The 13,659-nt window shown below is 37.4% G+C and overlaps 2 protein-coding genes across 2 annotated transcripts in view; one reads left to right on the top strand and one right to left on the bottom strand.

Moving 5' to 3' along the window:
- Positions 1-296: 296 nt before the first annotated feature.
- On the top strand, positions 297-5,162 carry LOC149017638 (NAD(P)-linked oxidoreductase superfamily protein). Its single transcript, XM_089151959.1, has 5 exons — positions 297-579; positions 683-911; positions 1,028-1,327; positions 2,561-2,689; positions 3,988-5,162. The coding sequence occupies exons 1-5, from the start codon at positions 398-400 to the stop codon at positions 4,117-4,119; spliced, it is 972 nt and encodes a 323-aa protein (XP_089008085.1). The 5' UTR covers positions 297-397; the 3' UTR covers positions 4,120-5,162.
- Positions 5,163-5,401: 239 nt separating this feature from the next.
- Positions 5,402-13,659, bottom strand: part of LOC149017637 (putative protein S-acyltransferase 23) — a 44,601-nt gene continuing 36,343 nt past the window's right edge. The window contains exons 9-13 of the mRNA XM_089151958.1: positions 9,143-9,220; positions 8,895-8,993; positions 8,266-8,344; positions 8,017-8,162; positions 5,402-6,596 (exon numbers count right to left, since the gene is read on the bottom strand). Of these exons, the coding sequence (XP_089008084.1) occupies positions 6,408-6,596; positions 8,017-8,162; positions 8,266-8,344; positions 8,895-8,993; positions 9,143-9,220 (591 nt within the window). The 3' untranslated portion in view covers positions 5,402-6,407. The remainder of the gene's footprint in view (positions 6,597-8,016; positions 8,163-8,265; positions 8,345-8,894; positions 8,994-9,142; positions 9,221-13,659) is intronic.

The raw sequence follows: 13,659 nt of genomic DNA, 5'->3' as shown, positions 1-13,659 counted from the left end.
AGCTGGGATATTTATTTGTAAATTTTGAAACAAATTAAAGTATATTATGGAGTTTGACTTCAGTGCTGCATGTGCTCTGAAAGGTCGAGATTGAAATCTCGATTTGCTGCAGTGTACAATATTGTACTGTGAACGGTTGAGATCGAGATCTTAATTCACTGTTGGTGTTGCAAATTTCACTGCTGGTGTTGCAAATTAACTGCGCAGCACAGCACCAAGCAATTTTGGAGTATGAGTACATTTTTCTTACCTGATCCGCACTCGCATCGAACCTCTTTTGATGTTGATTCATCATTCATCCTGGTCTGTTCGCTTTTATTGTTGATCACAGTTACTGACTACTGAGTGAGGATTTTCGCCCGCTTGAGCCCTGAAAACTGAAAAAACACTGGCACAGATGATGTCAACCCAAGCAAAGATGGAGCTTCGGGAGCTTGGGAACACAGGACTCAAAGTCAGCAGCGTTGGCTTCGGTGCCTCTCCTCTGGGCAACGTCTTCGGCCAAGTCGCCGAAGAAGAAGCCATTGGTTCTGTCCGCGAAGCACTCAAGCTCGGCATCAATTTCTTTGACACCTCACCGTCCGTCATTCAAATTTGTTATAAATTTGCAACTTTCTGCGATTATATTTTCGTAGTTTATCCGTTCTGTCCTTAAGATTGTTCTTATTCGTCGAACCTGCAGGTTTTATGGAGGAACCTTGTCAGAGAAGGTCCTTGGAAACGCCCTGAAAGTTCTAGGGGTGCCCAGAAATGAATTCACAATATCGACAAAGTGCGGGCGCTACAAAGAGGGTTTTGATTTCAGCGCAGAGAGAATCACGAGGAGTATCGACGAGAGCTTGGCTAGATTGCAACTGGATTATGTGGATATACTGCATTGCCATGATATCGAATTTGGGTCTCTTGACCAGGTGCCTTTGTATCCAATTCTGAAGGGGAAAAAACGCATTTTTTTGTTACTATGATCCTTTTCCCCTTTCCATATTATGGATCTTCTGAAGGATGGGCTGGATTGTTTGTTCTGCAGATTGTAAACGAGACGATCCCTGCCCTTCAGAAATTGAAGGACGCAGGGAAGATCCGATTTATTGGTATAACAGGACTTCCATTGAGTATTTTCACTTACGTGCTTGATCGAGTGCCACCTGGTTCAGTGGACGTAATTCTGTCCTATTGCCACTACTGTCTGAATGATTCCACTCTGGAAGATCTTCTTCCTTATCTGAAGAGCAAGGGGGTTGGTATCATCAGCGCATCTCCACTTTCAATGGGTCTATTCACGGAGAACGGTCCCCCTGAGTGGCATCCAGCTTTGCCAGAACTCAAGGTAGTTTTTCATTGTTCTATTTGTTTCTTGAAACATGAAATACCTCAAAAGTTAACAATGCAATCTTTATACCATACACAATGATTAGTCTAAAAGGAGTAGGTAAAGAGATGTCACCATGATTTAACTAGTTTTTCTCTTTTTCTTTGGGTAAGGTAATTTATAAGCTTGTTATAACACACCGATAGGTCGCTTCATTTAATGTATCAAATATTTCTTCGAGCAGATGAAGGGCTACATCTGACTACAAAAGCTGAATTCTTGGAGTTCCTCCTTACCCAGGGCATATGACTTGCAGGATAGCTTTTTTACTTCATGGATACTGATTTCTGGTTTTGTGGACCTGTAAAAAAAAGGCTTTCTAAAATCCAATATGGCTAAAAGTGGCTTGCTTCAACAGTGTTGTGATTAACGCTTGCCTTAGTATTTAATATGGATTCAAGCACTTTAGGTGCTGTTTTTGCAGCTGGACTTTGTGGCCATGTCAAAATTTACCAATCTTGCTGTCTTTGATGTCATCTCATCTCATCTCATCTTAGAAATAGTAATGCTAGAGTAACCTTGTCATTTTAAAATATAGAAATGGATCAGAGGAAGGATGAGATAAGGTCTGATCATATTAGAACTGTTACGGGAGTAGCTCCAATAAATGATAGTCACGGGAAAGTCAATAGGTGGCATGGTCATTTTCGCTTGAGGCTTTTAAATGCCTCTATATACAAAAGCAATTTAATCCAAATTGAAGGAAGTAGAAGAAATGGGGGTAAACTTGGATAACCTCAAGAGAAGTGGTGAAAAAGGATATGCATAGCTTAGGCCTTATATTCAGTATAACCTCAAACAAAGCTGATTGGAAGGTAAGAATCCGTGTAGCCAACCCCATTTTGTTTAGACAAAGGCTTATTGGTGGTGTTGGTGGTTGTTGTAGATATAGATCACGAACTACCATTATAATGGTCAGAATTTACTATCCTGGTGTTGAAATGAATGTGTGGAGTTTTCCATAAATTCTGAACTAGAGAATATTATCTTTCTCTGTTATGGTTGAAGAAATTATACTACACTTTTTTCCATTGTAATTGTTTTCATGTACTTCCTTCATGGTGAATGTTTTGATTATCCAATAACTTTCGTCCTTCTAGGAGAAGATGCCTTTTTATAGTTGAGCTATAATGATTTCACATATGGGTTAATGTTAAAGTTTTGATCATAAACCTGTGTTTTAATGTACAGTCTGCATGCAAAGCTGTGGTAGCTCATTGCAAGGAGAGAGGGAAGAGTATTTCAAAATTAGCTCTGCAGTACAGCTTGTCAAATAAGGAAATTTCTACTGTGCTGGTTGGGATGAACTCCATCAAACAGGTTCTATTCATCACATGTGTTGATTGCACTTTTCATTGACATTGGTGCTCTGTGTTTAGTTAATTTGGAAATAATATTAGTTGACAGTGAATAATAACATTGCCTCTCTTTTCGTCCTAACCTGTGCAATGCCATCTTGTTTTAGTTTGCAAAATGTAGAGACTTCCAATGAGCTGAGCTTTTGAACTACTCATTACACTCGCAACAGAAACGCCTTTGTATGCACCGATTAAAAGTTGGAAAAGAATGGATTATCACCTTCATATGCACTTGTGGAGAAGATGGAGGAGATTTGACTATCTGACAATAAGAAGTTTGTTGTTGTTGATAAGCAACTATAGCGATATTCACACCTGAGGCAAAAAAATTACACTCATAAAGCACTCGTTGATGGTCATATAACTTAAATAGGGGACTGGTCTCAGTCTACCCATAGTTTATGATATCTGCTAATTCTTCTTGGCTCTTCTTTAATCATTGTCCACTGGTCCTTGTTGGATGCCTTTTCCAGGATTTGTCAGTCTGAGATGGGATTTGTATCTTCTACAGTTCTACATTTTTCGTATTCTAGCATCACATAAACTATGAAGTATGAAGCATAAATTTATTACTTGAATTTTTTGGCATGTGGCAGGACTACAGACTAAAGAGTGCTCAATCTGTTTATATCCATTTATTTTATCTGTTATGACTAAATATACTCCCTGTATGTTTGCCTAAAGCTGAATTAATTAAGCAAATTCTGCCATTATTCTCCACTTGTGGGTCACAAAAGTAGAAGAAGCTTGACCTAATAAATAAATCTCACTCAGTGTTGAGTTGCGTCAGGTAGAAATTTCAAAAGCAGAATCATATGCACCGACAGATGTTGAGTTCCATGTAAATGCATGCCTGGTATGGAAACTGTGGTTCAATATACTTAGCACAGGGTTGATTGATTGGTAGAATTGCTCTAACTTTTTGTTTTTCTTCCCCCCCCCCCCCCCCCCCAACGTGCTTTTTCTTTTTGAGTCTGCTGATTTTTTGGTTTTTGCAATTGTCATGCTGCCTGGCTTATCATTAGAGTTGGTAAAGACCCAAGGGTTAGGTTACTGTATGAACTTGGTAGACAGAAATTTTCTCTTTGGTGAATGGTTGAAGTCATCCTGTTGAGGCAGTTTGAAGTATTGTATCACTTTTCAAGACTTGTTTGCTGGTTAAGTAAAGTGAAAAACTATGCACTGCATTTGAAGCATCCAGTTGTGTAGTTAATGTTACACATTTAACACACTGAGAAACTCCTTGCCCCTGAATGCCAGGTAAAAGAAAACGTTGCTGCTGCCTTGGAACTTACTTCTGCTGGGAAGGATGAGGGGACTATTGAGGAGATTCAACGTATTCTAGAACCTGTGAAGAATCAGACATGGCCCAGTGGTATCCAACAAGGTTAACTGTTCTTTATACAGGTCTACAAGCATGGTATATCTTATGGAATTGAACCACCGAAGTTTCCTTTTCTTATTTTATTTTATTGGGTGATGAGAAATTTCATTGAAAACAAGAGTCAATACAGTTAATGGAAATCTTCTTGGCAAAGTTGCAGAATCCATGAAGTGGTTTAGAGACTTATTCAAGACCTGACTAAGAAATCTGCCTCCACATTAGAGGACCTTGGAAGTAGAATCTCTTAAGATGGGGGATATCCCTGTCTCCCTATGTGTCATGTTTTGGTCTCTGAATTGGCAAAAACAGATTCCTAATCGGTGGCATCTATCCGACATTTTTCATCTTTTGCTTGCCATGTACTACTTGATATACCTCATCCTTTGGAACCCAGTGATGGTCTTGATATAGAACTAAATGTTAATAAAATGTAAAAATAAGTATAAAAATGTAGATCTGGTTGACACTTCTCCTAATGGCGGTGGTAGGTCTCCATGAAATCAGTTGTGACAAGAATGCAGAAATGCTAGCCAATGGAGGGTTAGTGAATTGGTTGAGAACCTCACTTCTCAGTGGAGTTTAACCTTTGTCTGCGGCATATGTAATATCTTCATCCACAATTTCTCAAAAAAAAAAAAAAAAAAAAGAAAAAAGAAAAAAAGAATGCAGAAAGTAGGGTACTTGGCTTGGAAGACTTGAATACTTAGAGATAACAGCTTTAAAGGGGAGCTTGACTATTATATTTTTTGGAGGGAAGATATTGAATTTTTTCTTTTTTTGAATAGACAAATGTTTATATATTGTAAATGTGAATATTATAATAATGCAATTAATGAGAATCAAACCCACCATCTCTTTACTAAGAGGTATTGAATCCTTATGACCCATCTAGATTTTGGTCATATTACCTCTTAAATTTGATTACTGTGCTCTAATGACAAGTTTTCCAGTTTTCTCTTTCCAAATCGAACTGATTGTGACTTTGCCGCATGCATGCCTAAATCTTCCATTTGCTGTTTTCTTTCCTCAGAATCCGCATAGAAACCCAGGTAAGTGCAAAATGATTAGAATTACTTTGTCCCTCATTGAAATCCTTTCGAAACTTGGGAAAGAGCATTTTATCTTCAAACGGAGTTTCAACTTTATTTGAGTCTGCCATTTATGGATAAATTGCCGAATGTTAGCAACTTAGAACATTGATTGTGGGTTGACTTTTAAGTTGGAAAGCCAAAAAACTACAACAGGACCTCTAGTTGCCATTTCCTTCCCCTAGAATCCCAGGGTCAAAGGTGAAACCTGTCTTATATTATATTATGTAATATTTCCGTGCCAATATATAAAATTACCTATTATTTAAAAAAAAAAAATAACGGATCTCATCGTTGAATATGAAAGTAGAAATCAATTGAAAAGATAAAAACTCGGTAACCATGATGATGCAGCCAGTGAGAAATGCTACCAAATATAGTAAATTTACACTTCTGAAATGAAACCAGTACTCCACCACGATTAAATATAGTTCAAATTCATTAGCATATTGGAAAGCTTTCATTTGGGCCATTATTGCTCTTGAACAATTTCATTTCCCTCCCCTTTATCTCACTTCAAATTAGGTTGAGCTTTAGTAAAATCGCCCATCATATTTGTTATTTATTAAAAAGAAAAGAAGGTTAGTAAATCAATAGAATCTGGGAAAATAAACTCTGCGGTGCCAGACTGCCAGGACATTTGGTCAACTATTGGATTTCATAACAAGAGCCTCCCTCCAGTTCAAAACCTAAACTAAAGTCGACCACTTTCAATTCAGGCAAACATCAGACCTAGCAGCATGACCAAAAATAAAGGACTACATTCCATGGTCAAATTACTAACAAGACAAATAATTACAAAAATGACAAGTGCTTCTAATTTTGCACAGTAAAAATGGTACAAGTTCAGCAAACTGTTTATTTTTGGTATAAAGCACAACAAACTTTGATCTGCTATTGTTAGATTCAACAACCCTCCCTCCCCAGTGGCAGGGATTGCCATCATGGTGAATGTATAATATGGTATGTACATAAGCAAAACTTGGACAAAGAGCTTGATAGGATTCTTGAGTTTAAAAATAAATGAAATCCAAACCTGCAGAGCAGCATCAAGAGTAGCCTCCCACAGTAGTAACATGGTGTATAAAGGAATGTAGGAATGATAAAACATCCAACTGGAGCCGAACTCTGGATTCCACATAACACCACTGGAATTGGAGGGTCCATAAGAAGCCCAAGATGAATGGCAGCCTCCTGTCACATATACTCTAATTGGTGGCTTGCTGCAGTGTTGGCCAAGCAATCTCATTGTCATCAGTGTGCCCATAAATGAGAAAGTCAGTGCAATTCTTCCGACAGCCATGGTTATAGGGGTTGCGAAACCGACCATCTGGGCCTCGAAGATATCCGTAACGGGCAGCATTTGCCATCTCATTAGTAGTGATGTTCCGAGCAATCTGCAGACGTGCACACACATACAAGGTTAGCATTTAATACTCATTTTGAAAAGGAGTTGAACATCAACAACCCAAAATCTTTCTTCTGATATTGAAGTGTTTAAATTCCTGACTTTCCCTCAATTCTCAACCATTGGGTGGATCTGCTGAATAAAATCAGCCCTGAAGCAGTAAGATGACATGCATTAATAAAGTATCCATGCAACATAATCTAATCTTTGGATGAAGCACAACAGCTTAACAGAGGTGTTATTGAAGGTTGGGCTAGATATCATATTAGAAGAGAAGGAGCTCATCACACCCAAGTTCTTTGGTGCATTTGACATACTCTTCAAAGGAGATTATCAGAGAATCTCTTTCTACCCAAAAAGCAATTCAACAAAATGAAAAAACTACAAAATTACCATAGAAGTACCTTCAAGGACTAGAGATTTGACACCTCTATCCAATCAAATATGAGGATTTACTTCATACACCAACCCGAATAGATAGACACACAAGAACAGACAAAAAACGCACAAGTACCCTAAACATGAACATGCTGACAGTCTTAAATTAGATTCCAAAACCCACTGTTGTAAAGCTGACCCTACATAAAAGCAAAGTTAGTATTTAACCAGAATCCACCCAAGCTAATGAAGAATTTTAAGTCAAACAAATAGTTTTGAGTTTTATGTAGTCAGATTTAATTCTTCATCCCAATGTCCTCCAGGGTCATGGAATATGACACACCTTTTCCATTAAATATGACAACTTCCGTTAGACACTAACCCGATAGATAGATACACAAGAACAAACTTCAACACACGCAAGTATCCCAAACTCAAACTCATTGATTGAATTGGTTTTTACCTTGAACCCCCCCCCCCCCACCTAAAAAAGGAATTGAATCATGCCATAGCATTACTGTTTATCCATTTCAAAATCCCAAGTCACTCGTACATTGAACTTTTCATCCCATCCATCTCATGTGCTGCCACAGCTAATAGTCCCATTAATTCCTAAACATGTACTTTTTCAGCTACTTTAAACTGCAATCAAATTCTTCTGTTTGTACACAATTCAAATAACATTTTTCAGCCATCACATTCACCCATCGTATGGGCTAATCATTTTCTAATCTGGTTTCCTAAATTCCAGTTTTTAACAAACTTCAAGCAGACCTCATTGTATCATCACATTCATTATAGATGCCTCTAATCAATACAGAGAAATTCTAACAAATCCCAAATCAATCTACCTCCTCCAGAGGTGAAAGGATTTACAAATTTGTTTTTGGGTGAATAAGGATTTACGAATTGGATTTGGAATTTTGTCATAATCTCATCAAGACTTGAGCTTTCAACCTATCATATAATGAGTTTCAGCAACATCACCCTTTGAATTCAAGTTAATACAGAAAGACAGTGCAATTAAATACCTGTGATGTCTGTGCCACAGTCAAAGCTCCTGTTCCAATTAACATAATGGTATCCATTACCAAAAATGCAACTTTGCCAGGATATTCAACCACCACTTGGTGAATCCATTTTCCTGCATGCTTTTCTGGAATTTCTGTTCTTATACCTGTCACATTGTATGAGGTTGGTTATAATAATCTACGATGGTATAGATACACTGAAAAAAAATTCAAGGCTTTTGGTAGTTCTCTTAATCAGTGCACACATACTAAGAACTGTAACCAAGGCGGCGATGAATGATGTCAAGGTTCCCAAGCAGACAAAGACAAAAAAGTCCCATTTATTCCTCTGCGATTACGTGGAGAAGAAATCAATGAAGTTGATAAGTAGATGAAAGAATAACTAATTAAAACAGATGACACAATAATTGCTGTAATCTGAACTACGAAGTCTCCATTTTACATCAATAAAAGAAAAGCATTTTCGGTTAAAAATGGTAAAAATCAATTTTAGAATAAAGTAACAAGAGTAGTAGAAAGACAGATGTACAGATTTACTACTAGGTTAGAAATTTATATAATTCTCTGTTGATCTGAAACTAATATGGTTAAATTGAAATCTAAAGTGAAGCAACACCTCAATGCAAGTGCAGGCATAATTAAATTTTTTTTTTTTGGGGGGGGGGGGGGGTGTGAAGGAATCCACTGGATTCATGAACCATGTCTCCTACCATAATGAGACGAGTGATTGACCAACTACTCAAAAACTGCATATTCATTTAGTTGAGTTGGTCATCTCCTTTATTTTAGCCAGTGCTGTTAATCAAACAAAATCTTGTCATACATACACAATAAGTTTAAAGTCCAAGTTATAATGAGTTGTGATAGATCAATTTTACCTTTCCAACACAATTTGATATCCAAGGACAGTGGTGGTCAAATTGCTCCACACAACGATTACATGTAGGACAGTGCTTGGAGCGAACAGGTCTGATTATCTGATTATAAGAAACAAAGAAAGACTCTTAACTTTCTTCAATTCAGTAAAACCTAAGAGGATCATTCAGTGGGAGGATCAGAGGAAGGGAATAATATTATATTTAAGACATCCAGTTCATTTGAAATCCTTAGTTAGTTGGAGAAAAACCTTGCAGGTAGGACAAAGTTGAGACCAATTTCCAACCCAAGTAGAGGAATTGTTCAGCTCAATATTCAACAGAGCATCCTGCAAAATAAAAATAAAATGGACCTGTGAGAAAGTAATTTGAAAATAATATCTCAAAAAGAAAAAGGAAAGAAATAAGCTCATCTCTAAGAGGACAAATGGACAAGATATGCAATTTGGTAAATAGAAGAATTCTCACTAAAATGGTAATGATGAAAAGGACAAGAATGCAACTCTGTAAAATGCAAATGAGCTTCCATAATAGCATGTTTCATAGATAAATCAACCTGCAGTTGTAAAGAAAAGAGACAACAGTGCAGGAAATAAGTACTAAAGCTAGTCAAGTCATTTATCTGCAGCTTCATGGTCATTCTGAAATGAAGAGAGCTAAAACAAATAAAACAGATGCAACAGGGTGAAATAACCTTGGAAAGAAATCTCAGTGATCAGCATTACAAAGTATCCAGAAAAAAGATGAAAATGACAGGATACCACTGTTAAGTTAATAGAGAAACCTCATCCCATTGAAATTTGAGGATGGCCTTTTGGAAAAGAAAAAGGTTTGCATCTTGCACCCTTTTCAACCTTTCGACGGAGGCACCATTGAAAACCATCTGGTTTCTTTGTGATCCATTTCACTGAATATTCTAGCTCTCCAATCTTCAAATGAACTTTCACAACAAGACAGCTGCAACTTGAATTCCAGAAGAAAGCGAACCCAGGCTCAGTGGTTGGCTAGCTGCAAGGATGTCACCAAGGGAAAGCTCAGCTACTCCTAGTTGTGCTAAACTGAATGGGATACAGTGGCTTCTTTAGATGATGTGGTTAATCATTAAAATTTTCACATGGTTTTCCACATGCAAACCACAGCAATGGACACACTATTGCACTTAGTATTGTTCTATTGGCCTCAGAAAACTTTATTTTGGCCTATGGTTTGGTTGTGCTCCTTATTTTAGGTTCCTTGATGCTATGAGCCGAATTTACAAGCCCCAACAGTATGGGCAATTCAGTGCATCAGATTGGTCGAGTTACATTAGGATACTTAATAGCTAGATATAAGTTTGTTTTGAGTTTATTTACCTTATTGAGTCTTTACAGTGATTAAGTCTCCTTTTCTGAATCAAATTAGGAATTTTAAAGGCTCTTTGTATATGTAAACATCCTCCACCAATTAGAGATTGTTAAATTTTTTTCCCCCAAAGAGTGTGGGCAGTGTTTGAGCAGTGCAGATGGGATTGACATCCCAAACCTGATTTCTTCGTTACTCATCTCTTTTTTTCTTCTAACATCTTCAACCATTCAAATTTCTGTTCAAGAAGATCTTCAATAATGGAACGTTAAATCAACCCCAATCCCAATTCTTCATCTTTTGATCCTCTACACCATAAAGTGTCAGCTGTTCCTCCATCAATAGAAACAATCCACGAACCCAAAATCCTACACAGAACAATCCAACCATCAAAATACTAACATACCTGGATCAATCCAAGCTGAATCCAAAAGTCCTAGATTCCTTCATCTTCTTCTCCCCTGAAAACCAGAAGGCAAATCCTAGTTTATTGTTACTAAAATTTTACTAGTCCTCTACCATCAAAACATTATAAAATCTTCACTGTTAGATTTCCCTGAGTAAGTTGACATAATCCCTACCATTAAACCCTGGGTTCTACCTAATCCAAACCCAAGTTTTGACCCGACTGAACTAACTAGTTCATAGCAGATCTTGGAAACTAGCTTGTAGTTGGACCCTTCCAATCCAAAACAACATCTCACACCCACCACCCACACAACCCCACCCCCTCCTGCCCCCACCCGAAAAAAAGTAAAATAATATAATATCGATAAATGAAAAGAAAATGTCAGAGAGCGAGAGAATAACAACAATACTTCAACTTGTGTATAGATATGATGACTTGAGTGTCCAAGAATCATGCCAGGAAAACAGATAATCATCTGGCACATCACATTTGCAATTTACTTTTACTTTTACTTTCATCACTATATATTCTACCTTTTGTTAAATAGTTCTTACTCCACTGTAATTTTGGTTAATGTTTTCTAAAAATATATTTGATCCCTTTACAAGAACAACTATTTCCCTTCTCATAAAAGTACCTAGTGCAAACATGAGGAAATTAATAGATGCTGCTATTTAAATAAGACATTTTTTTCTTCCCCAAATTATGGAGCAAAATAAATTAACTGAAGGAAAAGTGTAGAATGCCCAAAAAAAAATGAGGGAAAACACTCAAGCCACACATGAACAAAAGAATCATAAGTTCAGAACAATAAAAGTTGATCTGTAGATTAGAACTCCATACTTTTAATGTTTTACGTACTCTGCATAATTTTCCAAGTTTACAAGGATATCTACTAACATGACTTCCTCATGCCCTCTGCTATCATGCTGTTGCAGTTATCATCTATTGAAATATAAGAACAGAGTAGGAGCTCAACACCAAGAGAGGTCAGAGGAGTTCCACCATTGTCAGTATTTCTGTGATATGGCAGAGCATGCCTTAAGTCAATCTGACCGTGAGTTAAGATTTGCGAGTTACTATGATAGGCCACTTTGGCAGCCTGTGTTGATGCAGAATCATAACGCAAAAATGAGCTTCTTTTTTAGGAAATAGCATAGGTTTGGGCTACATAGGGTATGGGACTTAGATTCCCATGGTTTATTTTGTAATAGGCCTCTTTTATGGGACTAGAAAAGGGACTAATTTGCATATTTTTCCTACATGTTTTTTTTGGGATGATTAAATAATTCATTACCAAATAGAATAAAAGAAAATACAAGAGCACAAAGGACAGAGCCCAGACAAAGCGAGAAAGAAGCCTCAACTAACAAGCAACCTGAGAGGCAGTGAGCCTAACAACTATCTAGGAGCAACAATTAAAGCAAACTAGTTACAAAAGCATAAGTGGCCCAAAGCCAAACTAAGAAGCAAACTAAGAGACATCGAGCCAAGCAACTATTTAAGGGCAACAATAATAGCAAATTAATTACACAACACAAGTGGCCCAGAGCCATACAATCAAACTAGATGTTGACAAACACGATATTGGTAAAATGGCTTATAGATCCATGATCTCAAGCCCTCTATTTATAATTAAGTGGAAAGTACACTATCACAAGGAATATAATTTTACACGAATACAAACTCTCATTTAGCTCCTATACAAACTCTAATTGAACTCCTAATAGAATCCAACACTCCCCCTCAAGTTGAGGGATAGATATTAGTCATGCCCAACTCGCCTACAATAGGAAGGAAATTTCTTTCTTTCAAACCCTTAGTGAAAACATCTGCTACTTGGTCTCCAGATCTTACAAAAGGCATGCAAATAAGCCCTTGTTCCAACTTTCCTTTGACAAAAAACCTGTCAATTTCAATGTGCTTAGTTCGATTCTGTTGCACCGAATTATTAACAATACTAATAGCAGCCTTGTTGTCACAATATAACATCATAGGGTTTGGAACTTGGACTCCAATATCTTGCAGCAAGCCTTTCAACCATAGTAGCTCACAAACTCCACGAACCATAACTCTATATTCAGCTTCGGTACTAGATAAAGCTACCACATTCTATTTCTTACTTCTCCAAGTAACTAGATTACCTCCAACAAGGGTACAGTAACCTGAAATTGACTTCCTGTCTGGAGATCCAGCCCAATTTGCATCAGTGTATGCTTCTACTTTTAGATTATCAGTGGGTGACAAAAGTATTCCTTTTCCAGGAGTTCCCTTCAAATACTGTAGTATTCTGATAACAGCCTTCATATGAGGTAAATATGGATCATGCATGAATTGGCTCATTATACCTACAGCATAAGCGATGTCTAGTCTGGTGTGGGACAAGTAAATAAGCTTCCTACCAGCCTTTGGTATTTTCCTTTATCCACTGGTTCTCCCTCTTTTTTTGGAAGTTTAGCTCCAGCTTCAATAGGGGTATCAACTGCTTTACACCCCAACGTTCCCATTTCTGATAATAGATCTAGGACATACTTTCTTTGGGATAGGGATTATACCTTTCTTTGATTGAGCCACCTCAATCCCTAAGAAATATTGTAACTTCCCTCGATCTTTAATTTCAAACTCTCTGCCAAGAAAATCCTTCAACTTTTGAATTTCTTCACCATCATTCCCTGTGATGACAATTTCGTCTACATAGACAATGAGAAGTGTGACGTTAGTACTTGACTTCTTAACAAATAGTGTATGATCAGCATTGCTTTGCTTGTACCCAATAGAAGTCATTGCCTTCAGAAGGCGTCCAAACCAGCATCTAGGAGACTGCTTTAACCCATAAATTGACCTCTTCAATCGACAAGCTTTCCCTGCAGTATTGTCATCGGAGAAACCATGTGGGATTTCCATATAGACCTCTTCTACTAACTCCCCATGTAAGAAGACATTCTTTACATCTAGTTGGTGCAAGTTCCAGTCATTGTTCACCGCTATAGACAACATAACTCTGACAGTGTTTAGTTA

The sequence above is a fragment of the Hakea prostrata genome, chromosome 4 (assembly GCF_041222555.1).
Source record: "Hakea prostrata isolate BN-2017 chromosome 4, UWA_Hpros_2, whole genome shotgun sequence".
NCBI lineage: Eukaryota > Viridiplantae > Streptophyta > Magnoliopsida > Proteales > Proteaceae > Hakea > Hakea prostrata.
This window is presented reverse-complemented; position numbering and strand designations above follow the sequence as displayed.